The sequence below is a fragment of the Podarcis tiliguerta genome, assembly GCF_965153285.1.
Source record: "Podarcis tiliguerta genome assembly, chromosome: 4".
NCBI lineage: Eukaryota > Metazoa > Chordata > Lepidosauria > Squamata > Lacertidae > Podarcis > Podarcis tiliguerta.
Window position 1 is genome coordinate 7808792 of NC_139537.1, and position 14939 is coordinate 7823730.

Genomic DNA, 14939 nt, shown 5'->3' on the forward strand with positions numbered 1-14939 from the left:
TTTTATCACCTCATTTAGACCTGCTGTGGGGTTTTAGAGTAAAATGGGACATTTCCGCATGAGGGGCTAGTTTGTAGCCAAAAAGTAATAATAATAAAGTGTAATAGTGTAATAGTGTTTGTGCACAAGCACTCTGATTAATATGCAGTAGTACCCAAGCCTTTGTGATAGACAACTCCCCATTTACGTGCAACTGTGCAGAAGCACAGTGCCAGGTACCTGGAAATAAGGAGCATCTTGGAGACCCCCCCCCCCCGAGCCCAAAAAGGACCTCTGTGTAAGGAGGAGCAGCAGGGCTTCTTCAGCTGATTCGCAGGGAAGTGGCTGCTTCTGCTGCTGTGCTACCACTTACACCAGCTGGTAGTTGGGGAGGCTGAGCAGCTCAGCAAAGCCCTGCTGCCTCTCCGGCTTGTGTGGAGATCCTCTCCGAAGCCCCAAGAGATTATTCTCTTTGGGCTCTGGGGTGAGTCTCTTCCCGAGCCAGGAGGACTCTCCAGGGTGCTCCTCATTTTTTGCGATTTTGCACTTGTGCACTTGGGCCTGAAATGTAACCCCCATGTGAATGGGGAGCCACCTGCATCGAGACAAAAGTTGCCCTTTTTGCTTGGTATACGTCAGAATCCAAGAACAAAATCAGTCATAATTAGCATTTGCATGTCTGAATGGGCGCCCGTCTCTTAACAATATATTCTGGTTATGAATGTAAACTGTTCATTGAAAGACCTGAATTGATGTGTGGTGTATTAAATTCTCATCCAGTTAGTATCAAACGTTCTTTTTTGATAGCTTCATTTTGGAGATATTTTCGCACTTTGTCAATAGATGTGAACTTAGTGAACTGTTTTACATGAAAATAAAGACAGCTCAGAACAACCTTTTGTATTCTAATCCATGCAATTAGTTTTAAATCCTGCATGGTGATAACTTTCAACTGAATTGGGTCACAGCTGGGCTACTTTCCAAGCCATCACAGTTTATCAGGGAAATCATTTATTGTCGAGAAATAGCTGGTGGAATCTGACTGTGATTGCTGGATGTTTGGTTCATAGCAGAACCTATTCCTTTAACATAAGCAGAATTGATTGAGGAACAAAATCGGATGAAATTATTCAAGAGAATATCTGGAATGGATTTGAAAGGTTGCTTACTTAGCATGCAATCATCTATGGCTGCGAGGAGCGGGGAGGAATCTTCTCCAAATTCGGCATTCATCATCAGTATTGCACTTGGGCAAAAAAAATGAGAGGCACAAATACAAGATGGGTGACACCTGGCTTGAGAGCAGTACATGTGAAAAGGATCTAGGAGTCTTGGTTGACCACAAATTTGACATGAGCCAACAGTGTGACGCAGCAGCTAAAAAAGCCAATGCAATTCTGGGCTGCATCAATAGGAGTATAGCATCTAGATCAAGGGAAGTAATAGTGCCACTGTATTCTGCTCTGGTCAGACCTCACCTGGAGTACTGTGTCCAGTTCTGGGCACCACAGTTCAAGAAGGACACTGACAAACTGGAACGTGTCCAGAGGAGGGCAACCAAAATGGTCAAAGGCCTGGAAACGATGCCTTAGGAGGAACGGCTAAGGGAGCTGGGCATGTTTAGCCTGGAGAAGAGGAGGTTAAGGGGTGATATGATAGCCATGTTCAAATATATAAAAGGATGTCACATAGAGGAGGGAGAAAGGTTGTTTTCTGCTGCTCCAGAGAAGCGGACACGGAGCAATGGATCCAAACTACAAGAAAGAAGATTCCACCTAAACATTAGGAAGAACTTCCTGACAGTAAGAGCTGTTTGACAGTGGAATTTGCTGCCAAGGAGTGTGGTGGAGTCTCCTTCTTTGGAGGTCTTTAAGCAGAGGCTTGACAACCATATGTCAGGAGTGCTCTGATGGTGTTTCCTGCTTGGCAGGGGGTTGGACTCGATGGCCCTTGTGGTCTCTTCCAACTCTACGATTCTATGATTCTATGATCAATCTGTTTTTCGAATTACGTTTAAAGAAAGCATTTCACTCCTCTAAATTAAGCTCATGCCCGAAGACAGTCGAAACAAGTAACACAAGAATTTCATGTGCACCAGTGTGAGTGCATGTCCCTCTTGGGGTGACGCAACAGCATGCATTATAATTGTGGGATGTGTTCCTGGAGGAGAGCAGCTACCTCTCTTCTCCTGGGCTGGGCTGCAAGCAAGTTTGTACAAAATGCAGAGTGTTTCCTCATACTCCACCTGTTGTGGTCTTCACCCACCAGATAACAACCCCATACGAGACAGCTGCATATTCCTGCATTGCATGGTGTCAGGGAACTGCCATCGGAGCGGGAGGCGGAGAGGAGGCTCCAGAACTCTGGTGGAGAGGGTCCCAGTAGGGAGAGAGGCAGCCCATCCGCTGGGGAAGGAAATCAGCGTAACACCAGTGGAGAAGGGGGGCAGATGGGGGAATCGGAGAGGTGGCTCCAGGACTCTTCGCAGGAGACCAGCAGGAGAGGGGACGAGTACTCTGCTGCCCACACCCACTTTGCGCAGAAAACTTCCGCGCAGGGAGAGTAGGAGGAGACTGGGTGTCAAACAGCTTCTATGCTGGAAGAGGTTTAAGAAACGCCCACTGACGGATTCTGCCAGCGACTGAGGCAGCCACGGAACTTGAGGCTGTCCAGACAGAAAGGGTTCAACCACGCAACCTAGCCAGGAGTAACTGCAACTTACGCACGAGCAACCCCTAGAACCATTACACATGGTCCCTTCCAACTTTACAGCTCTATGTAAAGAACTGATGTCTGATCCTCAAACTAACCAACATAGAAACCAGACCCGAGTGAAAATCTAGAGTCTCTTTTATATGTTGTAAATCTGTTAATGACGTTCACAAATATTGTGACAGTGTCATGTAAGAAGTGCTCTTCCAGGCCCAGGTGAGTCTCAGTGTATTTCTATATTTAAGAAATGACAATTTTTTAAAATGGATCCAGAGAGAGAGCCAGGAAATATGTGCTAGTCAGCTTTATGCTTCTTCCGGATATACTGGTAAAAATCAGTATTAAAGAGAATTAGTAAGCCTATTGAGGAAGAATGCTTCCTTGCTGAGAAAGAATGTGGATGTTTAAAAAATAAAGCATACTGGGAAGAAAGTGAAGGCTTTATTCGTCTCCTCCTTATACTAGAATTGAATTAGGGGCTGGGAGTGGTTGTCCAGTCAAGTTGGCCTGCCTTGAATTTCCATTTAGGGCTTTAAAAGTAATAATACCTGGAAAGGGACTCAGTAAATCAGCAAAGGAACAACATGATTCCAAAATTCTCCTCTATTTGACGTCTCTAAAAGGTCTCCAAAGGCAGCCCAATGTACATCATGTTTCAGTAATCCAGCCTAGATGTAACGAATGTAGGCTCGATTGTGTCCAAGTCTGCTCAAGGAAGGAACGCAGTTGACAAACTAGCACTAGTCTCGAGCCTTCAGGAGCAATTCCAGAACCAGAGTGCTTCCAAACTACATGACTTCCACGTTCAGATTGTGGATTTATGCCAGTTTCTCTCAGACGTTGGCGGGTGCTGCTGTTGCGTTTGGGTCCTGCTTGTGGTCTTCCTGGAAGGATTTGGCTCAACTGCTGTGCCAGGCTGAATGGATTTATTTTTTCTTTCTATCTATCTGACCAAACGGAACTGCTGTTAAGGTGCATCAGCTAAAGTATGGGTAGGCAAACTAAGGCCTGGGGGCAGGATCTGGCCTAATCACCTTCTAAATCCAGCCCGCAGACGGTCCAGGAATCAGCGTGTTTTTACAGGAGTAGAATGTGTCCTTTTACAGTGGTACCTCAGGTTACATATGCTTCAGGTTGCATACGCTTCAGGTTATAGACTCCGCTAACCCAGAAATAGTGCTTCAGGTTAAGAACTTTGCTTCAGGATGAGAACAGAAATTGTGCTCTGGCGGCGCAGCAGAATCAGGAGGCCCCATTAGCTAAAGTGGTGCTTCAGGTTAAGAACAGTTTCAGGTTAAGAACGGACCTCCGGAACGAATTAAGTACTTAACACGAGGTACCACTGTATTTAAAATGCATCTCTGGGTTGTTTGTGGGGCCTGCCTGGTGTTTTCACATGAGTAGAATGTGTCCTTTTATTTAAAATGCATCTCTGGGTTATTTGTGGGGCCTGCCTGGTGTTTTCGCATGAGTAGAATGTGTGCTTTTATTTAAAATGCATCTCTGGGTTATTTGTGGGGCATAGGAATTCATTCTTTCCCCCACAAAAAATATAGTCCACCGCCCCAACAAGGTCTGAGGGACAGTGGACCACCCCCCTGCTGAAAAAGTTTGCTGACCCCTGTAAATGTATAAATGATTGGCCACTCCAGACACAGAGAAGTGCTTCCAGCAGGACGCAGCGCACCAGTACTTTTAGCTGCCAGGACTTCATCGTGTCCAAAGTGGCTCAAAGATAATAATAATAATAATAATAATAATAATAATAATAATTATTATTATTATTATTATTTATACCCCGCCCTCCCCAGCCAAGGCCGGGCTCAGAGCGGCTTACAAGCAATAATAAAAACAAGTTAAATGATTACAACTTAAAAACAAAATTAAAAAATACAACATTAAAATATTGAAATATTAAAATGTAGCCTCATCGCAGAGGGAGAAGGAAAAGAAAAAAGAAAGAGAGGGAGGGAATCAAATTGGCTCCAAGCCAAAGGCCAGGTGGAACAACTCTGTCTTGCAGGCCCTGTGGAAAGAAATCAGATCCTGCAGGGCCCTGGTCTCGTGAGGCAGAGCGTTCCACCAGACCGGAGCCAGAGTTGAAAAGGCCCTGGCTCTGGTTGAAGCCAATCTAACCTCCTTAGGGTCCGGGACCACAAGAGTGTTGCTATTTATGGACCTTGAGGCTCTCCGTGGGGCATACCAGGAGAGGCAGTCCCGTAGGTACGAGGGTCCTAGGCCGTGAAGGGCTTTAAAGGTCAAAAGCAGCACCTTAAATCTGATCCTGTACTCCACCGGGAGCCAGTGCAGCTGGAAAAGCACTGGCTGAATATGCTCCCATGGCAGAGACCCCGTGAGGAGTCTCGCTGCAGTATTCTGCACCCGCTGGAATTTCTGGGAAAGAATGAGGCAGAGGTCTTGTAAGCCACGAGGTTCACTGGTGGTCTTGGACGAGTCAGAATCCATCAGGATGATTTGCTTTGCAAGGTTGTCATGCAGATGGAATGGGATGACCCTGGACACATTCAGCTTCTTCTTTGGGAGAAAGGCGGCGCACGCATGGGGCGAGGGCTTTAAGGTTCGGCTTTGGCTTCATTTAATCAGCCAGATGAAATGTGTGTGCGTATGAATCTCTAGTGTTAGTGATTGTTTCAATGATTGCAGTGCGTGATCCATAATCTAATTTTGCTTGGGATAATCTGCAGCAGTGGAAGCAATGAGAACCCAAAGACTTGAAACATGTCCTACATAAACTGGTTGCCTTGTGGATACTGAAAAATCTCGATCAAAATCTTTCAGATAAACAAAATTGATTTGGGCAACAACAGAGCTTGGTATTTCTGGGCATCATGTTTAACATTCTTTTATATATTATGGGTCTCTGCCTGCAAAGCTTCCTTTGCTCTGCTTTAGCTGCATCTGGAATGAGGCATTTTATTTTTAGTCTTCCTGTTGGAAACATATTGGCAAGCCCTATGAAAATTTTGCCAAACACGACAGGATGCGAGTGTTTTTACAAAAATTTGGGTAAATGTACACAAGTCTGATATGGCCAGATGACCACCGGCTGGCCTCTTCAGTTGCACCTACCACAGAAAACCCAGATGTTTTGATTCAAACTGCACCTGTTTTCTGCATCTTTACAAGTATCTGTTCATTTGGCGTTTGAGATGTGTAGTAGTTTCTGGTAAAGTACTCTACAAACTAAAACTAAGGTTTGGGGAGTATCCTATTTTTTTTTTTTACACTTTAGTCTTAAAATCGTTTGAATAAAATGCAAGGAAAGGACTAACAATCCCTTCTTGAGGGGTGGGGGTCATTATACAACCAGCTGTACTTCCCGTGAGAGTTCATCACTAATGGGGCCACCACTGAGAAGGTCTGTTTTTGCTGCTCACCAGCCTGGTGAGCCCAGAAGAAGGGCCCAATTTTCCATACGGGCCCAATCTTACATACGCAGGCAGCATGTTTGATTTTCAGACATATTAGCAGTAGATCAACATCTTGCCCTTATGCAGGATATAGTTATATGGGAGTTGTCCTGAAAGAGTAGTCCTTATTTTACATGAAGAGGGAATTCCAAATTGTTCAGGGCCCCCCTTCCTCCCATCTTCTCGCTTTCCTTGGTTGCTCTTGGATACCCAAGTGCTTCCAAAGACTTTTAAATTCTGTTTCCGGGACACCCTTGAGATATAATAACCTTGTTGACTTCTCCAGAAGAAAAGAAGAGCAGAGGCTCTTGATTATCTGTTGCTTGTTTTCACCTCGGCTCAGCTTAGCTTCTTTGTCACTGTCTGACTGTATAATAGAGTCCTTTTCTGCAGTTCTGCGCAGAGCAAAGGCATTGGGTGATGGGCCTAAATTGTATAGGCTCCTCCTTTTTGGCATGTAATGCTGTCAGACCTTGAGCTTCTTGGGTAAGTTGCAAGTGGAATTACTGTGCTGGAGCTGGCAGCGCAGCTTTACTCTGCGCACAAATATGTTTCAGGAAATCTTGGCTTCAAAACGCTAGCTGGGCTCAGTATTTATAGGTATGCGGAGAATAATATTGTCATGATTGACAGCTAAATACAAGGAAGGCTGGCTTTAGAACTGCAGTTGCAGATCTTTAGGGACTTTTAAAAATCTTATTGAAAGCAAAAGCATTTGGGGTGACTGCTTTGTGCTGCAAGAATGGCGTGTAGATAATTCTGAGGCATTCTGCAGAAAATAAGGTCTACAGGGGCTGAATATGTTTATGTAGTGTTTTAAAACATGCTGTGGATGGTTTCCTGCTCTCATCTCTTTATGGCAACTCTTGCTCTGTGCCTTAACAGGAGAGAGTATCATACCAATGCCACCCAGTGAATACTGGGGGCGTAAATGGGGGTTTAAGGGACGTGGGTGGCGCTGTGGGTAAAAGCCTCAGCGCCTAGGGCTTGCCGATTGAAAGGTCGGCGGTTCGAATCCCCGCGGCGGGGTGCGCTCCCGTTGCTCAGTCCCAGCGCCTGCCAACCTAGCAGTTCGAAAGCACCCCCGGGGGCAAGTAGATAAATAGGGACTGCTTACTAGCGGGAAGGTAAACGGCGTTCCGTGTGCGGCTCTGGCTCGCCAGAGCAGCGATGTCACGCTGGCCACATGACCTGGAAGTGTCTCCGGACAGTGCTGGCCCCCGGCCTCTTGAGTGAGATGGGCGCACAACCCTAGAGTCTGTCAAGACTGGCCCGTACGGGCAGGGGTACCTTTACCTTTTTAAATGGGGGTTTGGACTCCAGTTTTCCAGCTCAAAATCCAACCCTTAATTTACTAACAGGTTTTACAATGGTTAAGCCTTGATTCTAGTTCAGCCGCTGTACTTTTGAAGGAAGTGGCATGTTCAGTTCACATGTGGATTTTTTATCGGCTGCAACAAGGAAAGGGCAAGCGGGAAGGAGGGCGCTAAGGTGGTCCTGGGTATAGAATTTTGGGTGCAGACTTTGGAGACTTGGGTTCAAGTTTCAGCTCAGCTGTGAACTTGAGTTACCTCGAGCAAAACCTCTGTCTCAGTAAGTTCCCCACATGTAAAATGGAAATGATATTGACCCACCTCCCAGGTCGCTGAAGACAAATGAAACGAGATTTCTGAAGCGCCCTGCACAGCTCAAGGGCTCTTTTGCATTATAAATAACAGCCTGCCTCAATGGATCAAGCAAATGAGCTGTGCTGCACGGGAAAGCCAAAAGCGCCCTGCAGGGTCACCTGCCAGACTGGCCTCCAGTGGAAAATGCCCTCAAATATGTCAGTCGTGGAGGTAATTCTAATGCTTCCAAAATTGCTACATTTTTGGATCATTCTTTAAAAAACATCAACAACTCATTTCCTAAAAGGACCAAATGTGTTCAGGAAGCAGTAGGGAGACGTTGCATCATAAATCATCTTCTGCTAACTTCAACCTGTTTCTGTGCTCTTAAACTGCATGCACTTCTGTGTAGTGTAGGAATGAGGTTTGAATTAGTGCTGCAGGGCTGGGCATCCCAGATTTGAATCCCCTCCCTGGTTGTGTCACCCCCGGAGAGGTCTGTCTAGCAGAAAGTGTCTGCCTTGCATCAAATAGCTTGGGTTTGGGGAGTGACTGAAACTTACGGCATATTAAAACACTTCTGGTAACTGTTGCTGCTGCCCTTTGGAAAGTCTAAACCACTGAGCCTCTTGGGCTCGTTGATCAGAAGGTCGGTGGTTCGAATCCCCGCGACAGGGTGAGCTCCCGTTGTTTGGTCCCAGCTCCTGGCAACCTAGCAGTTCGAAAGCACGTCAAAGTGCAAGTAGATAAATAGGTGGGAAGGTAAACGGCGTTTCTGTGCACTGCTCTGGTTTCGGTGTTCCGTTGCACCAGAAGTGGCTTATTCCTGCTGGCCACATGACCTGGAAAAACTGCGGACAAACGTTGGCTCCCTCAGCCTGAAAGCGGGTTGAGCGCCGCAACCCTAGAGTCGTCTGCGACTGGACTTAACTGTTAGGGGTCCTTTACCTTTTTATTGCAATATCAAAATTGAAATTTAAAACATTTCATCTTCCTTCTGTCTTCCTCCTTCAAATATTTGCTCATGATTTCTGTTCTAATACAGTGCTATCACTGTACATGATGCTTTAGTTTTTCCCTTGCAAGGAGTCTGTGCAAGGGAGCACTCAAAAATGGTTTTTCCCACCTGCAGCCAGAAGCGATGCAGACCATTCTCTACTGCAGGCTTTCTCAAACTTGGCCCTCCAGATGTTTTTGAGACTACAGTTCCCATCATCCCTGGCCACTGGTCCTGCTAGCCAGGGATCATGGGAGTTGTAGGGCAAAAACACCTGGAGGGCCAAGTTTGAGGAAGCCTGCTCTAGTGCATCATTCTCTTCCATGTGCAGACCAAGCTTAAAATTTTGCCCAATTTAAAATTGTAATTGAAACCAGTGGCTTCTTTCTTTCTTTCTTTCTTTCTTTCTTTCTCTCTCTCTCTCTCTCTCTCTCTCTCTCTCTCTCTCTCTCTCTCCCCCCCCCCCCCCGTCTTTCAGTTCTTATGAGGCAGAAATCTGAAGTGTTGCCTGTTTGCCTGTTTAGGATCCAGCTGTCCATATTTGGAGCAACTCTTTGGGATGAGTGTCAGGGGCACTTCTAGAGAGTAGCATTGCGGGGAAACCCCTTGACCTCCTGACATTTATGTTACAATGTGCCATTGGGCACAATTTTGTCCTCAACGCTATTCAATTATTATTGATAGATTGATTGAATTTATATACCACCCTATACCCGGAGCTCTCAGGGCAGTTCACCGAATAAAATAAAAACATAAAACCACAAAATACATAATCAAAATAAAAACAACAACCCAAAAACCCCCATATGAAGCCATTGGGAGCACACATTAGAGCAGACATGGCCAAACTTGGCCCTCCAGCTGTTTTGGGATTACAATTCCCATCATCCCTAGCTATCAGGACCGGTGGTCAGGGATGATAGGAATTGCAGTCCCAAAACATCTGGAGGGCCAAGTTTGGCCATGCCTGCACTAGAGGATTCAGAGCAAAATGTCTCCAGCATGCTGAAGACACACAGCTCTAGTTCTGCATAACATCTGAATCGGGCATGGACTAGGGTCTGGGTTCAGTGATGAGCTGGTTGTGGGCCATTAAACTTGAGTTGAAACCTTGTGGGTGAATTCACACCCATTTTCCAAGTAGGAGCTTAGTACAGTGAGCACGGACTCATTTGAACCCCAGTTCACCCCATTCCTTTGCTGTGTTGATGTGCTGTTGATACCAGCGGGAATTGTTATTGTTAGTTATATATTCTATTTATCACCCACCATTCTCCAAAAGGAGGAAGGGTTACAGCAATTTAAAAAATACAATATCAACATCGTTTTAAAGCAAAGACAGTCGAGAGAAGCGTTCAGAAAGTAGCTTCCAGCATGTTCAATGCAGTGTAGCTTATTTCCAAAGGCTGTTTTAACTCTTCTGTGTGTGTTTGTTCGTTCGCAGGCTCCACCGGGCCCAGTGTGCAATTAAACAGACTCAGGTAACTGTTCAGAAAATAGGAAGGGAGATCGAAGAGAAACTGAGGCTTACGTCAACAAGCAAGGAGCTGGTAGGTTTCCGGGATGTATTTGCTTCTCTCACTTATAGCAAATGCCCTGAGTAAAACATTCAGTGGCGTAGCGTGGGTTGTCAGCACCCGGGGCAAGGCAAGTAATTTGCGCCCCCCCCCCACTGCACTGTCCCTCCCCCAGATAGTCCCTCGCTCTCTCTCCGCACCGCACCGCACACCTGGCACCCTCCCCTCCACAGTGGGCGGCGACCCGGCGGCTCGGATCAGATTCGCACAGCCAGCACTGCAGTGAGAGAGAGAGAGTGAGCCAGGTAGGGGCAGAGAGCTGCGAGTGCAAGCGCGCCCCCCGCCCAGATGTTGCGCCCGGTGCGGCCGGCCCCCCCCCTGCACCCCCCACGCTACGCCACTGAAAACATTGATGGGTTCATATAATTGGAGGGCTTTCAAAATCTGAAGGGAGTACCTTGTTAGAGAGGTGTGAGCAGTTGTTAGGGGAATTTCGGCGCAGACCCTTTCTGTGCCTAGGGCTCAGCTTATGTAAGAATGATCTGGTGGATAGAACCCTACTGCTGATCATCCTATGTCCCTTATTCGCAATTCGAAGCCAACCATTTATTTATTTCTGTATTTAGGTCTTGATTATCACTTAGGGGACCCGAATATAATGGAATTTGAGGTGCCTGGCTTGAGTGGGGGCAAACACACAAAGTTACAAACCTGTAACCAATGAAATTCAGGAATATATTTACAAAAGTCAGGAAATGCAAATAGTAAAAGGTTTGGGAATCCTACTCTGCGGAGTACAGAGATGCTCAACCAGTTTTCTCACACTTTGTGCAGACAACCTCTTCCCTGATAGTTAGGCGTGATTTGATCTGCAGCGACGAGTTTTTCACGTGCAGGAGCAATCGCTTGATGTCTTCATGTAATAACTACAGATGTATGGACTTTCTCAAGCACTGTCACTCTTGCATGTAACTCAACCCCCTTTTTATTATTAAATGGAAATATTTGTCTGGAAAGTCCCAACGTCTTGATGTATTGGATTAAGCCTAAATTGCTGAGAGGGAAAAACCAAATTAATAGGCCTCCTAATGCTCTGCAGTTGTAAAGCATCAACGCTGGCTCTGTGGCCAATGAGCAAAAAGGGGCTGCCAGGAAAAACAAACTCTTACAGATTGGGATTAATGAGCTACCAGTGGAAAGTGTGGTGAACCTTGTAATTGTTTGGGCCGAGTGTAATAGCTGAGTTTGCTGACACTCCAAGCTTTTGAGGATGAGCAAAATGCATGTAATGACTTCTTGGGCACAGTGACAAACATTTTAATTGTCAACTTAGGCTCAGTTTTTTGTTTTGTTTTTAAAAGAAGAATTTGGAACGAGGCAATCTGTTGGCGCCGACTAATGTCAAAGGGCTCAGCATGGTCTAGAATGGGGACCAGTATAGCTAGTGACTTAATTTGGAAATTTATATTGGCAGGCACCTGGTGCCTCGTATCAATTTTAAGAAGCCAATCTGCTTGTATCCCATTCTCTTCATGATGTTATGCTTGGTTCGGATTGGGGAGTCCTACATTTTATTTCAGGGAGGTTCTCCAACGAGTCTGGAAGGCTTGACACATAATGGAAAATTGAAGTCCTTCATAAAGCTGGCTTTCAATGATGAGGAACATGGGGAGTTCCGCTATCTCTCTAGCCAGAGGCTTACTGTACCGTTGTGTGCCTCTTTCAGCACTGAGCTAATTTTCTTCCTTCAGCCCCAGTGCCTTGTGTTGAGGCAATCAAGACTTCTCCGCTGGGTTTACGTGCAAGTTGGGAACAGAGCATAGATGCATATTCACAATAAGCCCATAAATCAAATCTACAAATAACATAACAAAAGCCACATTTCCTTATCACTCTAAATAACTCTTCTCCATGTTCGCTTCGCTCCCCAAGGTAAAGTGAAGCCTGTCATCTTTATGTTGGCTTGTGAGCTGCTTGGAATGGGAACTCGTCAGGCATTCTGCCTTTGTACAAGCAGGGAGGGAAAGGATATTGATAGCTTAATCTCTGAAGAGATTTGTGGACTGCAAAGGCCTCATACTTTGCTCAGCCTGCACCGGGAGAAAATGTAGTTGCAGAGGTTGCAAAATGCGGCAAGAGGCAGAGATCTCAGACTTTGCCCAGAGTTTTGTCATTAATGAAGACCGCTCGGCGGGAGTGCCCAAATTGCAGGTGTGCGTGTGCAGCAGCTTTAGCACGTCGTGCATTGAGCTCTCAGTTGGGGAGCCCTGGGATTTTCTTAACCCCCCTGAGGCTCCCAGTGCAGCCCTTTCAGTGACTGCATTTATTTATTTTTCAACTTGCCTTCCTGCCTTTCCATGTGGGATGCCCAGGGCGGCGTACAATAAAATAATTAAAACAGCAATATTGTAACAGTCAAATGACAATGCCCAGTTAAAATCACATTAAGTTGTAATCTTAATAATAAAAATAAAAATAAATTTTATCTATACCCCGCCCTCCCCAGCCAAGACCGGGCTCAAGGCGGCTAACAACCAATAATAAAAACAAGTTGATTAAAATACAATTTAAAAAACAAGATTAAAATGCAACATTAAAACATTAGGATGCAGCCTCTTCACAGGAGGAGAAAGGAAAAAGAAAGAGGGGGAGGGAATCAAACTGATTCTAAGCCAAAGGCCAGGTGGAACAACTCTGTCTTACAGGCCCTGAGGAAAGAAATCAGATCCCGCAGGGCCCTGCTCTCATGAGACAGAGCGTTCCACCAGGCCAGAGCCAGTGTTGAGAAGGCCCTGGCTCTGGCTGAGGCTAATCTAACTTAATTAAATTAACTTAAATTAAATTAATGTTTAATTCAGGTTAAAAAGGCATGGCAGCAGATAAGAAAATAATTCGGCTCACTATGGTCTGTATGAATGAAAAGGGGGTTTATTATTATTATTATTATTATTATTATTATTATTATTTTATTATCTACTGGACCAGGCATCCCCAACCTGCGGCCCTCCAGATGTTTTGGCCTACAACTCCCATGATCCCTAGCTAACAGGACCAAGTGGTCAGGGATGATGGGAATTGTAGTCCAAAACATCTGGAGGGCTGAAGGTTGGAGGTGCCTGTACTGGACGATGACATAATTGAGGGGCTAGACAGGCTTTATGATCCCAGTGTCCTTCTGTCGTGAGATTATTACTAGCCTTGATAGCTACTGCATTGTAGGAGGCTCTGCTGCTCCCAAGCCTTGACATCTTGTAGTCCAAGTCGGGTGACTTTGGCTTTGCATAGGTGCTTTCAAGAGAGCCTCTCAAGAATTTGCTCTGACCTCTTCCCAAATGGCTCTCTCAATCCTCAAGCTGTTCTGAGCCTATCATATTGTGTTCAGTGCAACAGTCAAACCAGAATCCTAGAATTGTAGAGTTGGAAGGGTCCCCGACGGTCATATGTTTCAACACCCTGCAATGCAGGAATCTCATCTAGATCGTACATGACAGATGGCCATCCAGCCTCTGTGTCACCATATTTGCTGAGCAGCCCTCTTATTAATTTGTTTAATAGAAAAAAGAGAGTGAGTGTTTACAGCTGAAGATTTTGGTGCTTCGGAATGAGCTAGAAAGGCAGAAGAAAGCCCTGGGCCGAGAGGTTGCCTTGCTACATAAGGAACAAAGCGCTCTATTTGACAGAGGTAAGTGTGAATTTACATTTCAGTTATATATTATAACTCTATACTGCACCTACAACCAATTTAGCAGATGCCTTCCCATGAAAAGTAGGTGGTCAAAGAAGCATGAGCCATCAGAGGAGCTTGATCTGTAGCTGAGCAGTGGGTTACTCCTATTGAGAAGCAGCTTTGTAGGATGAGGTGGGACCCCATTGGGCTCTTGTTTTCTCACTTGATAACCATCTGCAGTGGTGGTGCTGTAGCACAGGGTGGGCAGGTCAGTGGCTCCCCGCTTTGGCAAGCTGCCACTGTGACGCAGTTCTTCGTTTTAGAGCTGTAAGTCTTTCCAACCAGTTGTCTTAAGGTAGCTGTGAGGTCTTCTGTTGATTTATGAGCTCTGAAGAAGGAAGAAATCCAAGAGCACACCAATGGTGCAATTAGGAGAGAGCACTGTTGCTGTTTAGTCGTTTAGTCGTGTCCGACTCTTCGTGACCCCATGGACCAGAGTACGCCAGGCACTTCTGTCTTCACACAGAGCACAGCAACTAGCAAAAAGCTTGCATAGTGTCCTGGGTTCAGCTCCTTCCTCAGTGATGTATTTAGGTGTTCTCCAAAAGATGGGTTCAGACTTGTGGTAATAGAGATGGTTCTAAGGTGTTTGGCAACAAGAGGCATTCCTTAAAACCGTATTTCATAGTTTTGCTTTCTTTATAAATACTCCAAACATAGTGTTACGATTGTTGCCACTATTTAGTGCTGAAAAATGCAAAAAAACAATCAGATACTTTCTTCCAAAAATGTCCCTGGTAGGAAATGCGTTTGAGGAAGAATACCAGAAGCTCCGACTGGACAAAGAACCCTTGCAAGAGTTGAGAAAAGAATGCACTGCTAAGAGGTAAAAGGAGTTTGTCTTTTTGGTTGTAGTAGTTGGATTGCTTGTAGTAGGGAAATGCTGACCTTATCTTTCGTTTGTCAGATTTCTACCCTGCCCTTCCGTCCAAAAGGGAGCCAACAACATAAAAATGCTACACACAATAA

At 45.5% G+C, this 14939-nt stretch overlaps 1 protein-coding gene and 1 long non-coding RNA gene across 2 annotated transcripts in view; both read left to right on the plus strand.

Annotated features, from left to right (window-relative positions):
• The window catches only part of LOC310675839, a 324788-nt gene that overhangs the window by 193136 nt on the left and 116713 nt on the right, over positions 1-14939 (plus strand). The window lies entirely within an intron of this gene.
• UVRAG (UV radiation resistance associated) overlaps positions 1-14939 on the plus strand; it is an 86616-nt gene that overhangs the window by 29157 nt on the left and 42520 nt on the right. The window contains exons 7-9 of the mRNA XM_083436466.1: positions 10171-10276; positions 13799-13925; positions 14712-14796. Coding sequence (XP_083292592.1) covers positions 10171-10276; positions 13799-13925; positions 14712-14796 — 318 coding nt within the window. The remainder of the gene's footprint in view (positions 1-10170; positions 10277-13798; positions 13926-14711; positions 14797-14939) is intronic.